Source organism: Siniperca chuatsi, linkage group LG14, assembly GCF_020085105.1.
Source record: "Siniperca chuatsi isolate FFG_IHB_CAS linkage group LG14, ASM2008510v1, whole genome shotgun sequence".
Lineage (NCBI taxonomy): Eukaryota > Metazoa > Chordata > Actinopteri > Centrarchiformes > Sinipercidae > Siniperca > Siniperca chuatsi.
In genome coordinates, this window is record NC_058055.1 from 14,937,557 (window position 1) to 14,962,339 (window position 24,783).

A 24,783-nucleotide genomic window follows, 5' to 3' on the forward strand; every position below is an offset into this window, starting at 1 on the left:
ATTTAAAAAATGCAGTCAATTTAATTCCCATATTTTGTTGCCAAATGTCCCAAGGACACATTTTAGAGGTGTGCTTACTGCCTGTGTGTGTGTGTGTGTGTGCGTGTGCTTAGGTGTGAGTGTGAAATAGAATGATGTTTAATTAGTCACTATAACTCTTTATTACTTTATGTGAATTTACTTATTTCTTTTTGCACATCTTTCAACTGTGATGTGAACTCCAAGAGTCTTCCCCTCTCAAAATACTCTATCAATCTTAAATGCATGGGTCAAAACTTCTGTGTTACATGGCAGTCTAACATACTTTTAAAGGACAATCCACATTAGGAAGACAAGCTGTCATTGTAGAGTGTAGAGCAATGTGAAGTTTGAGTTACAGGGTGTCCTCGGTGCTCTGGGATGTGATGGTGGTAAATGAGAAATTTATGAGAAATTCATGTGAAACAGTGTGAGGGAGGGGGAGACAATAAGCTCATGCTGAAATCAGAGCTAGAGGGAGGATTTAGACCGAAGAGAAGGGTGCATGCGGGTCAGAGCAGGATGTAATGGTATGGAAAAGACAGTGAGGGAGTAAAAAGAGAGTGGGTGGGTACGGGTGTGTGTTAGAGAGAGAGGGACTTGTTGGTATAAAAGCTCCCTCTCTCACTCGCACTCCCATATCTCCTGTGTAATTTTTGGAGGGTGCGCGTGTGTGTTTAAAAGACAAGAGGACTGTGTGTTTGTGCCCTTGCAGTATAGAGGACTGATAACTCCCCAGGATGCATCAGCTGCTACTGGTGACCTTAGTGCTGGTGGCACTCTGTTCTCTGGGGAGCGTGGATTCTTCAGCTTATGACAAGATAGTCACCCACAGTCGCATACGGGCCAGGAAGGAAGGGTAAGGAGATGGGACTGGGGGGGGGTAGAGAGGTGAGAGGCTGTGTGAGGGGAAAGAAAGGTGACACATGCAAAATATACCATTTATTGGATATTTTTGTTTGTTTTTAATTTTGCAGATAACTGGGGATTTTAACAATCCTGATAAACTTGTTTGCATTTGTCTGTAGATATGAGGACATACATTGCATGATTGGTAACAAGCTGACAGATATGTACCTATGTGCAAGTGTCCAAGTGTCAAGTATGTCAGATTTTATATTTATGCTATGTTTTAAGGTGGTTTTAAATCAGAGCGCTTAATTTAGGTTGAGAAACAGGTCAGCTGCATTGATGAAAATATTGATTCGAGCCACAATGGAAAATTCAATAGTGTCTCTCACATTCATCCACTCTTCAATTGTAAATACTGTGCTCAATTTGGGGTTTGAAATTGAAATGTTCCAATTAAGTTAAAGGAAGTTCATTGCTTTCTTAAATTAACTTCTATTAAGAAATTGTGATTAGACAAAATAAGGGTTTAAAGTATAAGCTTCAAATGATTGGTTGTTCAAACTAAGCGAAAGTATACATTGTGTGCACTGTAATGTATAAATCATGTTTTTCTCTACCTGCATGCACCCCTCCCTGTGTCATACATTCCCTTAACAACCCTTACCTCTTCTCTTCTCATCCTTCCTTCTTCACCTTACCTTTCTGTCTCCCCCTCCCCTCCTCCACCCTCACGTGCTCCCACATCCTGCCTCACCTGCCCATCCTCCCACCCTTGCTTCTCCCTTTCTTTGTCACCCCCACCCCCTCCTCTTACAGACCCAATGTGTGCGCTCTACAGCAGGTCCTGGGGACTAAAAAGAAGTACTTCAGCACATGTAGGAACTGGTACAAAGGCTCTATCTGTGGCAAGAAGGCGTAAGTCTTTACCAAAAGATTGAATGAATCGAATAACTACATGTTTTTATTCTATTTAATCTTTTTTAAATTTGCACAGAACTTAAAGTGCACACCACTCCCAGCTTCCAAACATCGTGCACACAAACAACAGTAGTTCAGAATGCACAAAACTCCTCAGCTGTTTCCTGCCCCCCTCTTTATTATGTTTCAAAAAAGCAGAGGTCAGCCCTGTCTAACCCTAGTTTTCTGGACCCTCGGGCTCTTTCTGTCTTGAATTACCTGAACATGTAGCTGTCTCACTTTTTTCTCTGAACCTTCACAAAAAAACATGTAGCTGTCTCACTTTCTTCTCTGAACCTTCACAAAAAAAGAAGCAGGGTTCATGATCACGATGATGATTGAATATTTAAATTTCAGAAATTTTGTCTTTTTAAGGATTTTGAGAGATTTGAGAGAAGACTGCATATCTGACTGAAAAATTAATTCTATATGCTTTTAGTCTTTGTGTGCATTTGGGTGAAACGGTGGATATATTGCAGCTCTAGTTTCACCAGATTTGGGTTCTTGGCATGGGTAGTGGGTACTTGATTTATGCTGTATGTTTGTGCATGCAAGTGTGTGTGTGTGTGTGTGTGTGTCTCATACTGAGTTTTGAAAAGTTATTATTTTGAGGCAAATTATCCCCCTTGTGAGCTGTAAAGAACTACAGCTAAGATCATTTTAATACTGCTGGTTTGGAGTGGGAGTGATAGCTGTTGCAGAATTTAGTGATACACTATAAAAATGAGTTTCTGCCTGTTGAAAAATGCCATATTTGAAGATATTAATAATCTAAAATGTTTGGTTACCAGAAAGAGTAGAGTGCATGAGTGGTTTTAGATTTTTGGGCTTCTGCAGGACATATAATATCAGCGGGCATGTTGTTGATGGATTTAAGTCAGTGTAATATTTCTTGTGACATGATGTGTAGAATGAGCAGAGATTAGAGTAAAAATATAGCCGCTGATGTGTTGATGGAGTGTAAGGCTCAGCTGGAGCTGTTCTGCCTTTTACAGTAGGTGACTAAAGCACGCACACTCTTTCTCTCACTCTCTATCACACAAACACATGCACATACAAGAACACACACACACACACACACACACACCTTCTCTTAGTCATGCAATCAGCTGTAACACATGCTGCTGTGTTAAAATAAGCCTGAAGATGAGAGAGAGAATGGATTAAAGATTGATTGAGTCCAGAAGTGAGTAATTTTCTCCCAACACAATACACCGCTACTGAGATAACATGACACCATGGGCACCACCCAGCAATTACTAAAAAAAAGACAAGATAATATAACATGAGGGTACATAGCAGGAAGATAAGAGGGTTTCTAAGGAACAAATCCCATTCATCTTATCACTTGATACTTTTTTTTGCTGTCCGTTGTGCAAGGTGCTTCAAAAAGAGTTTAAAGAAGTTTATTACAGTAAGATCAAATAAAACTGACTAAGGTTTGGTATAAATAGATTTTAAGTTAGCCAAAAGATGTGACTGAAAATAACAACGTAATAGAAAAATCATGTGATCATGTTAAGGTAAAATGTCTGCCTTCAGAAACAACCTACAAACTGAGTATATTGAGTGATTTTAAGTCAGCAAGCACATACAAATTAGTAAAATAACAATATGAAGAAAATAGATCAAAAATAGAGAAAAATCTCAGCAAAGCCAGAAAAATCTTGCTTTTCTCTCCCTCTGTCTGTGGTCACAGTGAAGACATTGTTCAGCAGCAGTGGAGTAAATCCACCCAGCTGTGGTTATGTCTGACTGGTGTTGATGAGAGATTAGGAGAGGGTGTTTGGGTCTACAGTATGACTTTTCACGTTCCAGTGTTCACTACAGGCTGGTGTGCGAACAAGCTGGTGTTTAAACAAGCTCTGAGGGTGCAGCAGTAATACCTGGACTGAATCTCTTGGAAACCGCTATAGCAAAGAACAAATTATGTTGATGTAAATTCAACCTGTGCTGTGTTCTTCTAATTATCTACTCTGGAGTTAAATGATACCATGGGGATTTCTTAATGCCTTCATTTCTGCAAAGAACCCTGAAGTGAGCTGCTGGAGGGCCAGGTGCAAACAATTTTCTTCAAAGTGATATGCTGTAGGTGACAAACACAACATGCAGAGAGCAGAGGACCAGTGCTTAAAATCAAGCTAATTTGTTGTTAAACCATAATAATGTCAGAGAAGTGGTGAAGCTATGGCATCTTAATTTACAATAAGTCCATTCCCATGTTTAAAAACAGAAAACGTTGGCACAGTAAGCCACTGGCACTGAAGAAAAAAACACTTGATGAGGACACAAGAGAGACTGTTGATTGTTGATTACATAACAGGAAAAAAATAATGTTTTTATCTGATGCCAGACAACCCCACCTAGTGTTTGCCACATTGAGCTGGTTCATGCAGTGACACTGCCAGAGGCCTGGTTGCACTGTGCTGGCTAGTTCTGGCTCTGGTCTACACTGCATCCATTATCCTGTCAGAGCACGGCCGGGGAGCAGTGACTTCATACCACCCTGACAGCCAGCTGTGCATGGATATTTATGTATTTTACATTATAACAATTAGTGTCAAAGCATTAATTTCTGCTCTATACCTGACATGGCTATGTGCACAAAAATAGCAAATTCACAACATTCAGTATCAACACACACATTTCCATAAACACACAAATGCTAATTAAAGTGGATTAGAGAGGTTTGCCAAAACATGTGAGTCATTTTAGGGAGTTGAAGGGAGAAAGTGAGTGATTTTGCTTTTGTGTGTGTGTGTGTGTGTGTGTGTGTGTGTGTGTGTGTGTGTGTGTGTGTGTGTGTGTGTGTGTGTGTGTGTGTTTGTATTTGAAGTGGTCTATGAGGGAGTGAGTTGCTCTTGCAAAATATCACTACTGTTAATTTCTGGACGTGAACCCTGTAGAAAAAGCACAGAATTCATATAGAAACAGAATGTCTGTGGGAAAACAGAAAGCAGGAAACCTTAAAACTAGGCTCCAATTGCAGTGAATGTGTAATAAGCTCTCCAAGCAAACTTCTTTAGCAAATACACTGAAAGCTCCAACTGGAACCCATGAAGTGCTCCAGGTTAAACCGCAATTAAACTTATTCCAGCGTTGAGGAAGTCCATGGCTGTTTCTCTGGTGGATCATTGTTGAGCATCCAATGTTGACTCACTGCTAGTTGGTTTGCATCTTGGAAGACTTGTGTTAACTTGGGATGAGTCCCAGTCAAATTTCTGCTTTGATTACTGTTGGTTCCTTTTCAGTAAAACTCTACTTGAAAGTCATAATTTATTCCTCCACTAAACCTAAATTCTACAGAATACTGACTTTTGGCTCACACTATCAGTCGCCTCACACCTCATGGTGTCATTTTTAACATTGCAATAAAGTGCAGCTTGATTTCCTGTAAACCATATGACTGATTGAGGAGCATGGGTCAGCTGCGCAGCTCCTTTGGTGTGCTTAGTGTTAGCAGGTCCCCTCAGCTTCCTGCCAGGGTGTTTCTACTTCTTTGAGCTCTGTTTTCACAGATGTTCATAAGCTGTTCCTTCCACCCCAAAATCTAAATCTATTACATGGGCACAATGTGTATTGTATATCAAGATTTTGTTTTTCTTGGGAATTAGATTAATGGCCAAGATAACCAGACAGGAGGGCAGCAGACACCCCTGTCTGGTTTTCATGTTAACATACTTACAGTATCTAGATGAATATAAAGTATATACTGTAAAGCTCTGATTTCCTTAGGAATGTGGTCTCTATAAAGTTTCTGAGACCATGCTGTTAGATTTGACTAATGTGACAGCCTGTAGAAATAATTTAGAGAGAGAACAAACTAGTTTGAAGCTGTTGAGCTGGAGGCTTGCTTATATGTTGGGTTTATTGCTGTTGCATGAGATATTGGACATGATGTTGCCTGGCTCACTTGAAGCAAGTGTTGTGGGTTAGTCTTTCTTTCTGCGTCCAGTCCAGCTTTTCTCTGTGATTGGCCTGCTAGGAGTTGTGTACTCTCTGCCAATTTTCTTGTGGAAGTGTTTAATGAACCACTTTCATGTTAATGGTGTTTGTCTTGTCTTTTTTTGTTCTCCTTGACTTGCTTGCTTTTTGGAATGTTTTCTTACACTGTCACTTCTTCTGCTCTCACTTTCAAATGTGCTCTGCCCAATTATGGATTAGTTATTTGGTGAGTAAGATTCCCTCTTTGTGCAGCCCTGCTCTCCTGTCTCAAATGTCTTCACCGTTCTCAATCCAAGCCCTCATCATTCTCTCCCGTCACAGCTCCAGGGGTTGCTTTTCTTTCTCTCAGATGTCAGTTCTGCTTTGTTGGTCTGGCAAGCTTATTTTCTTCTCTCAACTTGCATTACATTCACATTGCATCTTGCTATGTTTAATTTTTCTTTTTGTTGTTGCAAAAACAGCGACATTATTATGTACAGCTCTCTGACTGTATGTCCTCCAACACCATACAAATCATTCTTTTTTACATTCTGTACCTGAATATCACTAATTTATGTATTTCATGACCAGCTAATCTACTCTATCACTCACAGGTCTAACATGTTTGTTCTCATCTTTTTTTTTTTTTTTTTTTGGAAGTATCGTCCTTTATGAGTGCTGTCCTGGGTACATGAAGCTGGAGGGCATGAGAGGATGCCCTGCAGGTAGGTGGCTCTCACCACAGTCCCTATCTGGTCTTATAATATTATTAGTATCCCATGTACAGTAGGGGTTGATTCAAAGTCAATTCAACATTTCAATCAATTGGTGATATAGACCAGGCTTTCTGGACATGAATAATTCCTCTGCTTTCCCCCCAGTGGCTCCTATTGACCATGTGTATGGTACGCTGGGGCTCGTAAAGGCTACGACCACACAGCAATACTCTGACATGTCAAAGCTGAGAGAGGAAATTGAAGGCAAAGGGTCCTTCACCATGTTTGCACCAAACAATGAAGCCTGGGATCAGCTGGACACTGTAAGTAGACTAGAGGTTTAAAACTTTTCTAGGGGAACACAAAAAAATACAATAGTTACTCACACACTTACTGCCCTACAACTAATGTTGTGATTTCCCCAGACTATACGGTCTGCACTGGAAAGCAACGTGAACATCGAGCTGTACAACGCTCTTCACTTCCACATGGTGAACCGTCGTCTTCTGACCAAAGACTTGAAGAACGACATGACTCTCACTTCCATGTATGGTGACCTGGGGCTCTACATCAACCACTACTCAAATGGGGTCAGTTTATGCACAATGTAGAAATGAAGAAGATTGCATGAATCCATGATTGAAATTATGTCTATAAAGGACTTCTGACCCCAATGAGGTTCTTGGCTTCGTATAAAATGTCCTCTCTGTGAAGGTTGTGACAGTGAACTGTGCCAGGATCATCCATGGTAACCAGGTGGCCACAAATGGTGTGGTGCATGTCATTGATCGGGTCATCACCTCTGTGGGCAACACCATCAAGGACATCCTGGATGTCCAAGAAGAGCTCTCCTCCTTCAATGTATGTAACATGCAAAGCACTCAAAGCCAACACTACATTGACTAATGTGCTTGAAGTGGAACGTGTGTACAAAAATAAACTGAAACTCAATGCTTTTAGCATACAGTTTGAGCATACAGTTTGATCCAAATTAGTATCTCTCAGCATGACAAAATGTTACACTGTTTTGTTACCCAGGCTGCGGCATTGGCTTCTGGTATGATGGACAAGCTGGACCAGCCTGGTCATTATACTCTCTTTGCTCCCACTAATGAAGCCTTTGACAGATTGAGCCCAGGCTACCTGGAGCGCATCATGGGAGACAAGGCTGTTATTGCAGGTACATTGTACATGTGATACACTAATGATGATGTAAACTACTATCATACCATCCTTTGGTTGATTTTGGTATGCAGAGATTTAGAGCACTTACAGTAGGCTAAGTATCTTAAGCCATGCTGGCTTAAAATGGAGTGGCTCTAGGGATGTTGGCTGGTCAAACGGTCATCACTTTGGTCCAGACTGAAATATCTCAACAAGTATTGGATGGATTGCCTTGAAATTTTGCCCATACATCCCCAGAGGATGAATCCATTGATTTTGGACTCCTCTAGCGCCATCATCAGATCAAAGTTTTCACTTTTCACCTGTGAAATATCACAACATCAACCAGATGGATTGGCACAATTTTTTGTACAGACATTCATGGTTCCCAGATGATGTAACATAATGACTTTGAGGATTCCGTGACTTTCCCTCTAGCACTGCATCATCAGATTAAAATTTCAATTTGTCCAATACTTTGGTTTATGACTAAATACTTGAAAAACTAATGATACACCCATCAGACTCAGCTAAACCCTTCATGTTTAGTGCTAATTAGCAAATGTTAGCATGCTAACATGCTAAACTACGATGGCTATTATGGTACACATTATACCTGTTTAGCATCAAGATGTTAGCATTGTCATTGTGAACATGTTAGCATACTAACATGAGCATTTAGCTCTAAGCACCACTGTGCCTAAAGACAGCATTACAGAGCCAATGTGGCTGTAGACTGTTATTCTGGTTGATGTTCTGATCATTTAACGTGTAACATTCATTTGACCTGAAGTGACCTTAAGTCATGCTGACAGGTTAATGTCAAATTAAAACTAAACTACTGAAACCATCTTCCAAACCCATTCTGCAAATTCCTACCAAAAGCCTGTCTAAACTTAGATGCCCATCAAATTCTCAGGGGTTAAGGAGTATATACACACTCAAACACACAAGCATGTCCACAAACTACACGATGAAAGCAGGAAACTCATGTCTCCACAGTGGCAGCTTATCTGCTTATTTGTTGAGTCAGGGGCTTTCCAGGAACATCTATTAGCATGCAACCAATTTGCTGTGTCCTCAGTGAGTTGTTGAAATTCTCAGACACTTGGCAACCAGGCTTTGCTGACCAACCATGTTAGAACAGCCTCCAAAGTAAAGATGATATGGACTGGAGCCTAGTGCCTTGTTTCTACAAGGGCAGGTTTGGGCCACAAGAGTAATTTGGTCTGCATTGCAACACTGATTGCATTTGAATTTTTATGGGTTTGGAAGGGTTTTTCATGTTGTCATTGCATTGCTTTTGAAGGCCAGTTTTGCCTGCTCAGTTTGACAGTTGGACTCAATTGGAGGTGTAATCCCATCTAAATATTTCTAAAAGAGCTGAAAGAATAAGTGTGCGTGTCTGTGTGCATGTGTGTTGAGTAATGATCGCAATTGTAAAACTTGGATTGCATAACCAGGTTACAAAAATAACTACAGGCAACCCACAAAGTCTATAAAAGTGTGAAATTTGATCAGCAAATTTTTTTTTCTCTGTCCCTCTATCTCCATGACACTTCGACCCACCTACTCAGCCCTGGTGAACTACCACATGTTGAACAGTGTCCAGTGTTCAGAAGCAATCATGGCAGGATCAGTATATGAGACCGCAGAGGGCAGCACCATAGAGATTGGCTGTGATGGTGACAGTCTGACAGTCAATGGCATCAAGATGGTGCTGAAGAAGGACATTGTCACCACCAATGGAGTCATCCACCTCATCGACCGGGTGCTCATCCCTGACTCAGGTATAATACATCTTGAATTTTAACCCAACTTCTCCCTCAGCAAATACTAACATTTGTTCAAATTATTTGGCTATACCGTTTTTCTATGTTCACCAACATGTCAAGTTTATGTGATTCATATCAGCCAAGGAAGGGATGGAGCTGATGGGAGACTCCCAGAGCACTTTCAGCGACATGGTGTCCGAATTGGATTTAGCCGCTGCCATGGGTCCGAAGACAGAGTACACACTCCTTGCTCCTCTCAACACTGCCTTCACTAGTGAGTTGATCTACAAACAAGTTCTTATGGGCAGCAGCGTGGCACAGTGATTTAGAGAATTGACCTTGAGCAAGGATATAAAAGAAAAGTCATATTTTGTTTTTCCCAGATCAAAAACATGCTAACTCATTTTATACTTTTTACTACTAGGACTTTTTAAGGCTGTATACAATGTATTATCAGGACTGGCATCTAAGATTACCCAATTATTTTAAATCTGTTACTTTTCTCTGTGTTTGTCAGACGAGGTGATGTCAAAAGACCAGAGCCTGCTGAGACTCATTTTGGAAAACCACATCTTGAAGCTGAAAGTTACACTGAATGAGCTCTACAGTGGACAGCTGCTGGAAACACTGGCTGGCAAACTGCTCAGAGTCTTCATTTACCGCACTGTGAGAACTGTGTGTGTGTTTGTGTGTGTATTGTTGCATCAGACAGTCAAACAGAGTCAGGAAGGAACAGGAAAAGAAGATAAATAAGAAGTGATGGAAAGACAAAGGAGAGCATCAGCTTCCATATTTGAAATCTGAAAGCCCTAACTGGTTAACATGATCTTGCTGTCTTTCAACTGTAAACAAATGCAATAAAACAGCTAATTAGTCCAGCTCTTGGCAGATGAAGTGTGTTTCTGCTCTGGTGGTTCAGATATTAGAAACAGCTGGGTTTAATCTCTCACAGAAACTTTTGTGATCTTTTTGATTGATTGCAATCAAACAGGACAGTGTGACAGTCCCCCTCCCCTAAGCTAAATAGTTACCAGATTTCTACAGGGACTTTTAGGCCTGTAACCCTGCTCTGTGAATGTTCTCCCCTTTGTTAGGCTGTGTGCATAGAAAATGCATGCATGGTCCGTGGCAGTAAAGAGGGAAGCCATAGTGCCCTCCATGTTATGAAGTCCCTCATCAAACCTGCAGAGAAAACAATTTATGAGCTTCTGATTGCTGACGGACGGTTCAAGTAAGAACTACATTTTATTTTACATTATTTTTAGCTGTACTTGTTTTTACATTAATTATTTATCAGATCGGATGTAATCATTGTTTATTTTTTGTTTTTATTATATTTGCTTTCTTGACACTTCGTAACATTTGTAAGGTTAAAGAGAGACTACATAACTTTTTAAAGAAGAAATAACAACATCTTACTCTTACAAGTGAAAAGTTGAACACATAAGCAATAAAACACACTGTTTCGCAGCTACAGCCTTACTTAGGTTGGAATGACTAGTACCTTATGTTAGCTAATGTTAGCAGACATTAGCTTTTGCTTTTTAACTGACATTTTGATGCCTGTGCTGTAGCATGTCAAAGTCAACATAAACATTTCAGTGGTTTTATCACAAAAGTAAAATAAGAAGTAAATACATCTTACCTCACCAGGAGACATGTTTGGTGTTTCATGCTTGGGGTCCCATTCTACTCACTCTCAGTCAGCGGATGATTGGTGTCTTTCAAAGGCAACCTAAAAGTTACAAAGATTAATACCTTGCATCTTATCATGTGAATTATGTATCTAATGTGTGGAAAATTAATAATAAAATATATATATGTTTGTAAGGCAGTTTGCCATACATAACTCACAATGGAGAAACAGATCCATTACATCACATAAGTGAAAGTGGTCAAGCAAGGTAATCAATAATAAAGACACCAATGAATCGAATGTTTGTACTCACACATTTGATGGAACACAGACTTAAAATTATGAGCCTGCTAGTTATCAAAGGGACTGTGAGTGTGGAGGGTGTGGAGATATTAAAAAGTAAAAGTAAAAAATTTTGTTGTCATGTAAGGAGAACATTACCTTCTTCACAACTAAATTAGCAAACGTTAGTGGCAGTGCCTGAATATACACATTTCACATTTTCTGGCTTTATGTCAGATATTGGCACCAGTGGAGGCTGAGGATGAATAACTCAGGAAGCAGATGTCTGAGTCAATGGGACCACACAAGCGCACAAGTCTCACATAAATCCCAACCTGAACTCCATCACATCGCATTGCCAAAATCATAATCCTCCTGTCTAAAATGAGCAACACATGACCAGTTTTTGGTCCAAATGCGACATATAATCTGGTCTCCTCACAGCCCAAAACTCATTCTGCCATTATAGTCAGAGCTGTTCTGGTTTCTTAATTTGTGCAGTCTGAAACACAGTAGTTCACAGTGATGAAACACTGAAAGTGACAACAAAACTGGTAAAAAAAGAGAGTTTTAAAAAACGTAACACCTTCTACTGTGCAAAGCACTGTGGCAGGGTCAGGAAATGCCTTATGTGATGTTACTGACCATTATATAAAAAAAAACATGGCTCAAAATGGCTACTTTTTTTTTTTTTCTGTTCTGTTTTATTTGCATTTGTGGATTGTAAAACATCATCAACATTATCATTTCCATGAACCCAACAGTGTAAAAATTCAACCTGCACATTGCTCTTAAGTTTATTTCACTCCTACAGTACTGTATGTTAGTTGTGTGAATTGATTATGTTCTTCTTCCCTTTTTTAAATTTTATTTGAATAAATGTAGGATTTTCCTGTCGCTGATGGAGACAGCACATCTGACTGATCTGCTGAAGCAGGAAGGCTCCTACACCATCTTCGCACCAACTGACGATGCCTTTGATGGCCTCAGTAAAGAGGACATTGCTCTGCTCAAAAGCAAGTACTCCACTATAATGAACACATACCCACATCCTGTCATGCATCTCCCTTTTGAAGATTGAAGATAGCTGTCAAGTTAGTTTGTACTGATTTAGAGTTATATAATATATATATATATATATATATATATATATATATATATATATATATATATATATATATATATTATGTAATGCAGGGATGAGGAGACAAAAACATCAAGAATGCTCGCTCTCCTGTTCAGTATGTCACTCATGTTTGCCTTGTGTTGTCATTCACAGGTGATCTGAATGCTTTGAGGATCATTCTGCTGTACCACTTCAGTAATGGCATCTTCATCAATGGAGGATTAGAGGGAGGAGTTACCAATCTGCTCAAAACCCTTCAGGGCAACAACCTGCAAGTTATGTCTGTATGTACAATCAGCCATCATTTGAGTGTGTATTTGTCTCCTCAGAGTCAAAGAGACATTGAATAATCAAACAGGGATAAACCCACTGTCGGAAATATCTATTATCTATCTAACCATGATTATACCCCACAAACTAGTTGGTAGCTAGATTTCAATTATTGAAAATAAGCATTCTGGGAAATGTACGAAATTGCCAACTGAATAAGAAGCAGAGAGTATCCAAGAGTTGATTCTTCCTTTAAGAGCATATGTATTATGGCATCAAGTTTTAATTTTTTTTCATTTTCCCCAAATTCTCATTTAAACAATGGCATCAAAGAGCCAGTGCTAATCTATTATTTCAAAACTGGATATCTGGAGAAAGGCCAGAAGTAATAAAACCTGGCTTCCTGTTGTTTCAATCAACACCCACTCTCGGAATTCACCCACCACTCCCTGCCTCCCATTCTGATGCCCTCCACCTGCTATTTTTCTCTGTCTGCCTTGCTCTTGCTTGTCAGTCTTCATGTCGGCTTTATCGTCATTTCACCCATTACCTCAGTTTTGCCCTCCCTCTCCTATCGTGCTATCAGGTTATCAGTCAAGGTCTCATATCAGGCCTGTAGGACTTTCTTAAAGCACACAGGAAAAGTTTTTTGAGATCATTCACCAACAGGAGAGCAAGCTATTCAGGCCTCAATCAGTAAAAAAAAATAAGAGGAGACAGTGATTCATGGAAACCTGTGGATAGGTTTTTAAAAACTGCACTGAGGCTGAAAGTGATGAGGCTCATTTCAGTGGGTAAGAGGGGGAGAGAGGAAGCAGAGGAGAAGGGAAACCTATCCTTTACTTATTACTCAGCATGTCCACCTTCAGTTACCTCCGTGGAGACATTTAAATTGCAGGAAATGAATCATAAATGCAATTCCCAGATCTCACTTCCAACAATGGAGCACACTGGCTGGGATTCCTATTAAGTCTCACTTGACCTCAAAAAAGTGTAAATTTAGATGTCTTAGACAATAAATGTCTCAATATGGTATTTTTACTTAGGCAGTAGTTGATGTAGCTCACAAAATAAAATGTGTTTATTGATACCCAGGTAAACAACTCTATTCATGTCAACTCTGTGGATGTGCCAGACAGTGACCTGATGGCAACAAATGGTGTGATCCATGTGGTGAAGAATGTTCTCTATCCTGGGGGTGAGAACAGCATGCATTATTATACATTAATGCAATGTGCACTCTGTGCTGGGATGCATAATGTTATGTTCTTCTCATGATGCATATTACTTACAGACCTTCCTGTGGGCCGCCAGGACCTCCTGGTCCTCCTGAAGAAGCTGATTAAGTACATCCAGATAAAGGTAGAGAAAGAGAAAATATACATATGTCTGAATATGCACAGATCAAAGAGAATGTTTCTATTATTTTTTGTCTTTTGTCTTATACCTTCCATTCTATTATGCTTTTTGTTCTTTAGTTTGTTTCTGGATTTTCTTATGCTGAGATCCCACTCACCTTCCTCAGTAAGTTTCCTTAGTGCCACTGTATGATGTGTGAATATTACTGCATCTGCCACAACTTAAAACTACTTGTGTTACTTCACAGAGAGGACCATCACAACTACACATTATATTGAAACAGGTAAGACCACTACTACTAACCACATGACTACGAGACAAGAGACAAGCTGTTGTGGTCATACAATATATTTATAATTGGTGGTGATTATGAAAGGCAGGACTGCCTTTGAAACTAATTCATGTTCTTTGTTCAAAAACCATCTTCTTAAAGTGAAATCCAACCTGCAGCCACAGGCATATTAACTGCATATCATCGCTCCATTCAGGTTTCTTCCATGGTTCCCTTCTTTGTTCCTCTGATTATCCACTCTAACTATTGCTTAAATCCACTTGGACCTCTTGGCATGTTTAATCAGCTCCTTTAGGGACGAGGTAATTAGGCTGTCAAAGCGTAACGGGGTCAGAGACCATGGAGGACTCTTGGATGTCGTTCATTCAGTTGGGCTGAGTCCAGTGCACTTCCACACAAATGGGAGCATTCCTTGATGTATTGGGTAACATAGGAGAGATGAAGTCCCATTCTTCAAAGGTAATCAGGCACATGACATGGACTATAGAGGTCTGGACCTACAGGGGATTACATTTTTAGGGGTTGAAATTTTATGCTATAAATGTATGGAAATACAATTGTTATACTCGATAAAGCTATTACAATTTCTATTTTCTACTATTTTTGGCATTGTGTTAATAGTTTTCATGCTCTAGGCTCTCTGTCTTTCATCAAACAAAAGAATGTGAAAAAGAAAAATCACTCTTTGGTTACAAGTACTGTAGGCATCACTTTGTTTTTTTAGGTTCAGAAGCCAAAACGTTTACTACTGCTCAAGAGGCTCTATCTATCTCTTTTTTAAAGAGAGGGAGAAGAGAAAAGAGGGATTGACAAAGATAAAGAGGGTGGCTGCAGATTCTTAATGTACCATTTATTATGCACTTTTTCATGAGATTGAATAGCTACAGTAGACATTCTATTAAGATTTTTAAATTAAAATGGCACTGGCTCAAATTCCAAGAAGTTGTAGTTTTGATCTACAGAACTTAGAAGAAAGAAATTAAATCTGTATATGAATGATAAAGGACTCATGTGGTTGTAAAAACCATGCACAATACACACCATCTCATGTTTTATACACATGTGCACACACACACATGATTATAAATTACATCATATTATCTTTACCGTTTAGATAAAAGGTGGAATACGCTATCATCAAGGTCATATATATCCTTGTTGTAATATATACTCACAAAGCAAAGCAGCCACAATTTTAAGCATAAATTACCAAAATTTCTTAATGACTTTGTTTGAAAGACAGACATGAGCCTGGCTCTGATTACCCGACTATGCCATGCGTCAGGGACCTCAGGCCAAAGATTAGAACCCTCTGATATAATACAAACACACATCTGTCAGCTTTCATCTCTTTATAGCGCATATAAATACTGTCACATTAAAAAATCATCACTCAGAAGCAGAAAATATAAAAGAAGTGAAAGAATGTCCCTGGCTGAAGTTTATGTTGAAGCTGATTCAAAAGAGGAGTTGTAGGGTTTTACAGAGGTATCTGTCCCCAGATGGGAATTCATTGAATGAAGAAAAATGTGTTAAATGATTATGTAACATGTCACATTTTCTCATTTTGTATAATTTCCAAATCAGTAGACAAGATTATATTAAATAGCAAAACTTGTTTTATGAAACATAAACATGTCTGTAATGTGATGCTTCAAACTCAACAAATGGAGGAGAAAATCTGTCCATAGGGAGCAGCTCACTGGGCCATGGAGTGTAACAGCAGCAGTTATTAAAGCATCTCTTTTTGCAGTGATGCAATCTAATATCCTACACACATCAGCCGCTATTTGTTCTGCATGCTTTGATACCTTCACAACCTTACCTTCACTGTACCCCCAGCCTCCTTCTTCGCTCATAACAGAGAGAATGTGGGAGTGTTTTGAAGATAACCTTTCTTTCTAATATACTTAATGGATGCTGATGTTACCTCTCCCTCTCTACAGCACCTGATGTAACAAAGGTGACCAGGGTCATTGAGGGTACACCCACTCTAACCAAGGTTACCAGGGTCATCGAGGGGGAGCCGACCATCACCAAGGTAACAAGAGTCATCGAGACAGAACCAATAGTCACTAAGGTGGTCGTCGAAGGGGAGCCGGTGATTACCAAGGTAACCAGGGTCATCGAGGGGGAGCCTTCAGTCACAAAAGTAACCAGGGTCATCGAGGGGGAGCCTTCAGTCACAAAAGTAACCAGAGTCATCGAGGGGGAGCCTACCATTACCAAGTTGACAAGAGTTATCCAAGGTAAAATCCTGAACATTTTAAAATATTTAAATCATATTTTGTGTGCAAATGATAAGTTAGATGATCAAATTTGGACTTCACAAAGGTTTTTGACATAGATTTGATGACACGCCAAATTTTATTTAATGCAGGTGGAAATCCTGATGCAGATGGAAAGACAATCACAGGTCAGTTTCTCTTAACACTCCCTTGGAGAGCATGATGAACTTTCATGCATCTTAACAGCTCTTTTTAACAAATGCATCCAAGGTCTTCTTGACCACAATTAACTGAGCATCATCATCTAATGTGAATTTCATTTCACAATACATTTCACGTTTCCTTGGTGACCATCAATTAAGTCATCAGACACATAATTTTCATGGTGTGCACCATTTTAGCTTTAAAGGCACATTTTTGTGTCATTTATCGATGTTTTGTAGATTGTTAAATGTACTTGGAAATCAAACCCATTTTCAAATTTAAGAATGTTAGACTGTAAAAGCTGTGCTACACTACGCACAAAAACAAGTCAGTAGCATAGTGACTTGGTTTATTTGACTACCACTGTTGGTTTCCAGCTATTTCTTTATCTTTAAGGCTAGCAGTTTGGCTTGCCACTGGTGGTTCAAAGACAAACCAAAAACCAAGATGGTTTATGTCCTGCGCTGCTGTGGCTGCCAGCCAGAGTTTCTGTTGCTGCCTGAGCCTGTCTTTTCAGTTTATCAATTTCTTAATCAGCATTCAGTATTGGCTCATAAAATTAAGCACCTTCTGTACATCTGACTTGATTAAAACAACACAGAGCATCTACTGCATAAAACTGGCTGATATTTGTAGAGTCATTTTCTCCTGAGTTTCACTATTAGCTGGTTTGCAGCAAACCAAAAAGGATATGGTCACATCCAATTAAGGGATTAGGATTACTGTATATTCACCACCGCACTGGCTGCTAATGAAGATAAGCAAAGTTTTATCCAATTTATCCAAGCAGAACTTGTATTGGCAACAGGGCCCATCTATCCACGTATCCAGATAAATCTAAAGGTAAAAAAGTTAAGAGTATCACGACCAATAACATAAGAATATAATCCCTTAAAGAAAAACAGTTCAATATGTTTACACTTACTGCTCCAGTTTTTTATTCTAAACAGTCCTACTTACTTATGTTTTCATCACAGTCAGGTTCATGAAGTAGGCCAGTGACAGAAAAACAGTGCCAATGAACAAATAATAGCCGAAGCGTTATGTTGCTTCCTGGCTGCTGTAATGCTGGTAATGTTTGGGGAGAACCACAAATCATCTGCAATAACATGCTGCAATAATGTAGAGCCAGACATGTTTTACACTCCTTCCTTAGGTTTGCACAGTATATTATGACAAGCTTTAGCCAGCCACCATTCAAAAGTTCAAAAGCTCATTCTGGTTTATGATGTTTGTACAGGCTCAGTAATGATGCTAAGGTTAGGCACACATAACTGTATAAAGATAAAGCCAAGTTTTTGTACATGTTCTGCTGCCCATGGTGCACCATGATTTGGATGTATGTCCATCTCACCACTTATCCATCTGATTTCATCTCTCGGTCAGTGTTCTTGTCTCTCAGACAAGAATCCCATTATTACCCATTCTCTGTCTAATACAGCTGTGAAGCATATATGCGAGCAGTGTGCAAATTATAATGTGCCATTTTGGAGTGCCCAATTCAGACCATTGGGCCATTGGCTTGTGTGGGTGCAGGTGAGCTTTAAACTGCTTCACTGGTGTCTTGCAGCTTAGTTTGTGAGCTAAGACAAAAAAATGTGCTCTCTTTTTCTGAGCTGAGCGCCCCCTGCCTACCTGTACTTCGCACCCTGTGCTTTTATGTGCAAGTGTGTGTATGTGTTTGTGTTCATAAGTACTGCACATCTGTACTTGACTTTGTGTTGGCGGTGGCGGAGGAGGTGTTTCACGGGGTGTATGTACCTGTCAGTCTGTCCGTCTGTCAGTCAGTACAGTTGCTAAGTCGTTAAGTGACTTTCAACACCCTTCTCCGCTGCCCGTCTGAAGGTGGAGCCAGATACACCACGGTGAACGAGCCTTATATCATTGAGGGTAGGGTCTCCTTACACAAACTCTTTACACCAAACAGGTTTCTTTCAAATGTGTGTGTCCTTTCTGCCTTGAAATAATCAATATTTACAAATCTGTATTCATTCATATGCAAGACAAGTGGTTACTTCAAGGTGGAAAAAAAAAATGCATCTTTAAAACTGATCTAACTCAATACATGTATATGAGGAACAAATTGCTCTGTATTTTGGATCTGATGGTTTTGTTTTGGATGCTCAGGCCCAGACTTCTCTAAGATCACCACCATCCATGGCAACCCAAATCTGATTGATGAGGAATCAGAGAGAATCACCAAAATCATTCAAGGTGAATACTCAGAACTGCAGACCTGCACAAATGTTGTGTCGTACTTGCATGTGGGAGAAGTTTGCCTTCAGGGCTTTCTGCCTTTCTTTTTTCGTAAACCTAACCAAGTAGTTTTTGTGCCTAAACCTAACCAAGTAATAAGGCTTTCTGGAAGAGAGGCTTTCTGGCAGAAATCTCTAAGGGCAAACTTCTCCCATGTGTACTTCTCCCCAAATGCAGCGATTGACTGTGTTGTTTCTTCATTTTGCAGAAGGAGGTAGATTCGCTGCAGCCAGGAAAGCTCCAGGTAAGAGCACAGTTAGTTAATGATGCATTTATCAACACCAATTTTGGATCAGACTAAAAAGAGTTTGCCAAAAACCACATAATCACTGCTGGAAAATATGCACAGCAACTATCTAACCGCAAATTGTAATTGTTGGATTTTCCTTTCACTCTTTTTCTTTCCATTATCTACCTTTGCATCCTTCCACCTATTCCTCACTTGTCTCACATCTTTCCTCCTTGACATGTTTTCTTTTGTCTTTGTATTCAGCCACACCTCTGGTTCCCTCCATTAACTCTGTCTCCCTTTTACAGCTGGAATGAGGAGGAGAGCAAGGCCGGTCAGGCGTCACCACAAGCCAAGGGAGTGAATCCAACAGAGACAAAACACCTTGGGGCTCACCACAGAGAATGAATGCATCTCCAGAACTCCTGGTCGAGCGCTGGAGGATTGAAGAACGGTGGACCAATAGGGAGAGATTAAATCAATCTAGCTATTTCTTTGTCCAAACCACCAATTGGAATAATTGTTACTATTCCATCTGGACCATACTGTATGTGATAGGCATGATGTGTAATAGCTATGCAATGAAATTAGAATACCCTTCATGTAAGTAATGTACTGTAAGTGTGAAATGGGAATATGAACTTTTGCTGTGGGGTAGATGGTGTGTAAGGTGAGATATATTCTACCACTGAGAGATTTTTTAAAAGGTTAGCTTTTTTTATCATGTCACTTTGTAAACAGATGGCTTGGGAAGATTTTTGTACGCTTTTCATGGTGCTCACATTCTGTACAGTGGATGCATTTTAGTGAATATGACAAGTCAAACAGTGTCACAGTGTCAAACAGTGTTTGCTATCATTAGATGCTGTACTGTACCTCTGTAAATTATCACACGGTAATTAAAAAATACAATGAATTTTTATACAGTTTTCAGTCATTCTTTACAGTTTCCATGACCAAAATGTTTCATGCTGTTGAATGTGAGCTTGACTTGTGTATGTCCTTGTGCAACCAGGCTTCACAATCATGTTCATTTGTTTTTACCTAAAAGAAACTGACAACTAAATGCATACATAAATGTGCATAGTGACTTCAGAAATCTTTCCTTTCATTTGTTTTCCATGTCCAAACATAGCTAATATTCTTTGCAGTAATGTCACCTTTCTATATCGCAACCTGCCTGAATAATATTTGAAATTGACATGGTGGCCAAATCAAAAAGAAGCTGCAGCACTGTATTAAAAAATTGTCTTCATCATCTTCTACCAACACACAGTATATTCCAGGATTTCTGTATTTATATTTTAAAAAATTACTTAATCATTTCTTCTTATACAGTAGAGTTTTTTCTTGATAATGGAACCAAACAAGGTCACTGAAAATGCATCATGGAAATATTACATATTAAACAACATCAGTGTCTTACAGTGAGAGATTAGTTTATCTCAAATCTGCATTATGTCATGTAATTTACCAACACAAAGACAGATGAGGATAAAGTTTCAGTCCCACAATCAGCCACATGTTTCTGTAACTTCAAACTGTTGTTTCCACATGAATCCTAAACCAAATTTCCAAAGTCAGAGGTTTTTACAGATTTCATAGCTTTTCAAAATAATTTTCACATTATATATTAAATTCTTTATTTCTTACATTACATCATTCTCTCGCATTATCTAAGATGCACTAGCCACCATTAATGGTCATTACATGTTTTTTCTGACCAAGGCCAAGAACACCCAAGACCATACTATGTTATCAGTTATGCAGACACACACACAGTCTGTGCAAAACTAGTATATTTGACTCTGTCCCTCTTTCTTAATCAGTCCTTCAAAATGTACCTAGTTGCTACTATTTAATCAACACTTGTCTCTACTACACATGTACACCTCCAAGAATATTACCATATATTTACAACATGAGAAGAGCAGTTCTTTCTCTTCAGCAAATCTCTCATTGGCTTTGGGCCACCATTTGTGTACCTCACATGGCTCATTTGCCACATGAATCTTATCAACTTCATCTGATAAAAGTGTTCATTGTACATTGTACTGTACATTGTGTACAGATTAATCTTTTGCATCTCCTGATGAAAGGGTAAAAAACACAAAAACATTGTACACAAAAATATGCCAGATCTGAGGAATGACAGTGAGCTTTATCTATTGGACACATATTTTCCTTCTCAAAAGAAAACAAACTTGGGGCCGTGAGTTAGAAACTATGAAATAGTTCCCTATGTGTAGTGTAGCTCTGTTGCAACATCATTAAAATGATCCATAGCAGCTCGTCCAGAGCAGTAGCAGCTGAGGGGAGTTGAAGTTTGCACAAGGACTGCAGGCTTAACGTCAGAGTGCTGATAACAAGGTGAAGAATACAGGTCATGATAGTAAATGTTAGCTTACTACTGTAGGTGTGCTCATGCAGCACAGGGGTATAGAGGCACACACACGATGAAACTGCAGCCTTGGACCTCTGGCTTAAAATTATGTGGATAACTGTATGTTGTATATGAGGAGCACACATCCAACAATTTGGAAGTTGTGAAGCGACGCTACTGTGTCTCATTTCTTTTGGACCCAACCTCAGATCATAATATTATGAGATCATGATCATGACCCAACATGATAGAATTTGTTGATTTTGTCTTAGCAGGTTCGTTATTTTTAACATCCAGGATGAAATTATGTCTTAATTCAGCATTAATTCATCCGTTGTCCCTTAAATATGCAAATTTGCATTCTCCATTTAATCTCCAAGTGTATTAGTGGTTGTAGTCACAGTAGTTGTGTAGTACAGGCAGTAGATCAGAGTAACAGTAAAACAATAACTATTGCTCTCATGTTTAAATTGGTGGTTTATACATAGCATACAAACAATGGTGCTAACATATGATGCTGAAAAAAATAATACTAACTTGATGCCTTTTGGCCAACAAATTATTTTTAATACTTCATAACCGACAGATGCATGTAAGCATGCAGAAGGCAAAAGCATTGCTCTTCCTTGCCTGCACTCAGCTTTGTAATGTCAACGTGTAGATGGAGATAATAGGATAAAAAACAAGCCCTCTCACTTCACGTGTTTGCTCATCTGTGGTTAAACAGCCATCTACACTGTCCAGTCGGAGTTTTTACAGTTGATCTCACCATTGTTTATATATCATTAACTTTTTGCACTTTCTGGCACTTTTATTTTGTTAACCAACTAACTGTAGGTTGTGACATCAAACAAATGAGCACCAATTGGAGTAAAACTCAACCAGTTTGAAGCAATCAATACACTACCACATTCTTTTAACCAGACGTTTGACATAGAACTTCTCCAGACCTCCTGGCATGAGCCGCAAGTGAATACGCAAAGCTGGGTTTCTACAGTTTATTAATTACTTCTGCAGCGTTGAGAAGAGTATCTAAAACATATACTGTAGCATAGGATAATGGCAGAAGTTAATTTCATCATGCTTTATATCTAGTTCCTTTTCTGCTATTTCATTTTGTAATGGTAAACTGCATGCAGGTGTTAAATTGGTACAGCTGTAGGAAAACCGTGTCAGGAAAATGAAATATCTCTCAGAATTATGTAGAAGGCAGACAAATCTGAAACACATGTGCTGCGGACACAAATAATGTGAATATTACAACACAAAAGGAAAAAGTGAAAATAAATTGGACATGTTTTTTTCACCATTTCTGTGTGTTAATTGAAAAGGTTAAAAAAATGTACACAGTAAAGCACAAAAGGTGCTTTAAGAACTCATCTTCAATACTGGGTAGATCAATTGATCCAGCCAGCCATATTGCTGGACTCAACATAGCACTGATTCAAGTCCATCATAAGATGCATCACAGTCCTATAGTGTTATACGAGCCATTACAGGCATTCAGTTTGCTCATTAAAGGAATGGCTTGACATTTTGAGAAGTACTCTTTCTGGTGGAGAGTTACCTGAGAAGATTGCTACCACTTTCATATCTGTCTGTTACAGCCAACAGTCAGCTAGCTTAGCTTAGCACAAAGACTGGAAACAGGGGGAAACAGCTAGCCAGGCTCTGTCCAGAGGTGACAAAATCCACTTAAAGCACTAAAACATCTCATTTGTTTAATTTGTACAAAAACCAAAGGGTAAAAATGAGCAATTTGCTGTTTTACGTTGGGTTATGTGCCAGACTATTTTATGTCTAGGTACAGTAACTTCCTGGAGTCTGCGCTGGTTGCCTGGCAACTGCTCAAAGCTGACATAGCAGCTTAACAACCCAACTCTCTCTTGCCCATCTCCCTTGGTCATGTAAAAAATTTTAATGATGCTATGATGTCAAAGAGTTACGCTACAGTACGTAGCTTGCAAAAAATATGTTTTCATATACGTTGGTAAGAATGACACAACCACTTATGGCTTTTATATAATGCAAAAGATAATATTAGCTAAACATTGGGTTAGTCCTTGGCTCAGGCTCCACCCATCAGTGCTTACAGAAACAGCGCAGCATCAGAATCTGAATCAGAATCAGAAATACTTTATTGATCCCTGAGGGAAAAGTCTTTCGTTAAAGATGCTCACTATCACGTCAATGCACACAGGAATAGAAGTACTAAGTTAAGTGTAGCTTATTAAGATGATTATGAGACTTTGGATATTGCACAGCAGTAATAGAAGTATGTATAAATATCAATAAATAGGGAATTTTAAACTGAAAAGAGTATATTGCACAGGAGTATTAATCAGAGAATATTGCACAATTATTTCAATTATTGTAGTGATGTTAATGATCCAGTGTCTAGTTTAGTGACTTAGAGGGAGGAATTAAAGAGTTTGATGGCCACAGGCAAGAATGACTTCCTGTGGCGCTCTGTGATGCATTTTGGGGGGAGTCTTGAGTCTTCCTCTGAAGGTACTCCTTTGTTTGACCAGCAGTGGGTGGGAGACACTGTCCAAGATGGCATGTAGTTTGACCAGCATCCTCCTCTCTGACACGACTGACAGAGAGTCCAGCTCCACCCCCACAATGTCACTGGCCTTATGGATCAGTTTGTTGAGTCTATTAGCGTCCGCTACCCTCAACCTGCTGCCCCAGCATGCAACAGCATACAGGATAGCACTGGCCACCACAGACTCATAAAACATCCTCAGCATTGTCCTGCAGATGTTGAAGGACCTCAGCCTCCTCAGAAAATTGAGGTGGCTCTGGTCCTTCCTGTAAAGCGCTTGAGTTTTCTTAGCCCAGTCCAGTTTATCCAGTCCCCTGGATGGGGGTCAGTAGGTCTACAACCAGCTCCTTAGACTTTGTTGCATTGAGCTGCAGATGGCTCTGCTCACACCATGAGATAAAGTTACCCACCACAGCCTTGTACTCAGTCTCATCACCACTGCTGATACATCCCACCACAGCAGAGTCATCAGAAAACTTCTGAAAGTGGCAGGACTCTGTGTGGTGGCTGAAGTCTGTGGTGTAGATGGTGAAGAGGAAGGGAGAGATCACAGTCCCCTGAGGG

The 24,783-nt window shown here is 39.5% G+C and overlaps 1 protein-coding gene across 4 annotated transcripts; it reads left to right on the plus strand.

Moving 5' to 3' along the window:
• The first annotated feature begins 594 nt into the window (after positions 1-594).
• LOC122888538 (periostin-like) lies at positions 595-20,210 on the plus strand. Of its 4 annotated transcripts, none has more exons than XM_044223114.1 (23): positions 595-877; positions 1,687-1,785; positions 6,412-6,476; positions 6,633-6,790; positions 6,893-7,057; positions 7,182-7,328; positions 7,506-7,647; positions 9,209-9,421; positions 9,546-9,680; positions 9,924-10,072; positions 10,501-10,637; positions 12,210-12,340; positions 12,604-12,734; positions 13,816-13,918; positions 14,015-14,082; positions 14,199-14,244; positions 14,327-14,362; positions 16,318-16,620; positions 16,752-16,787; positions 18,649-18,693; positions 18,931-19,017; positions 19,271-19,303; positions 19,597-20,210. In XM_044223114.1, exons 1-23 carry the CDS (start codon positions 759-761, stop codon positions 19,650-19,652), a joined length of 2,604 nt encoding a protein of 867 aa, XP_044079049.1. In that variant the 5' UTR covers positions 595-758; the 3' UTR covers positions 19,653-20,210. The 4 variants fall into 4 exon arrangements, with proteins under 4 accessions (XP_044079049.1, XP_044079048.1, XP_044079051.1 ...); XM_044223113.1 differs by having other exon boundaries at positions 600-877; positions 19,268-19,303; XM_044223116.1 differs by lacking the exon at positions 18,649-18,693 and having other exon boundaries at positions 600-877.
• Positions 20,211-24,783: the final 4,573 nt, after the last annotated feature.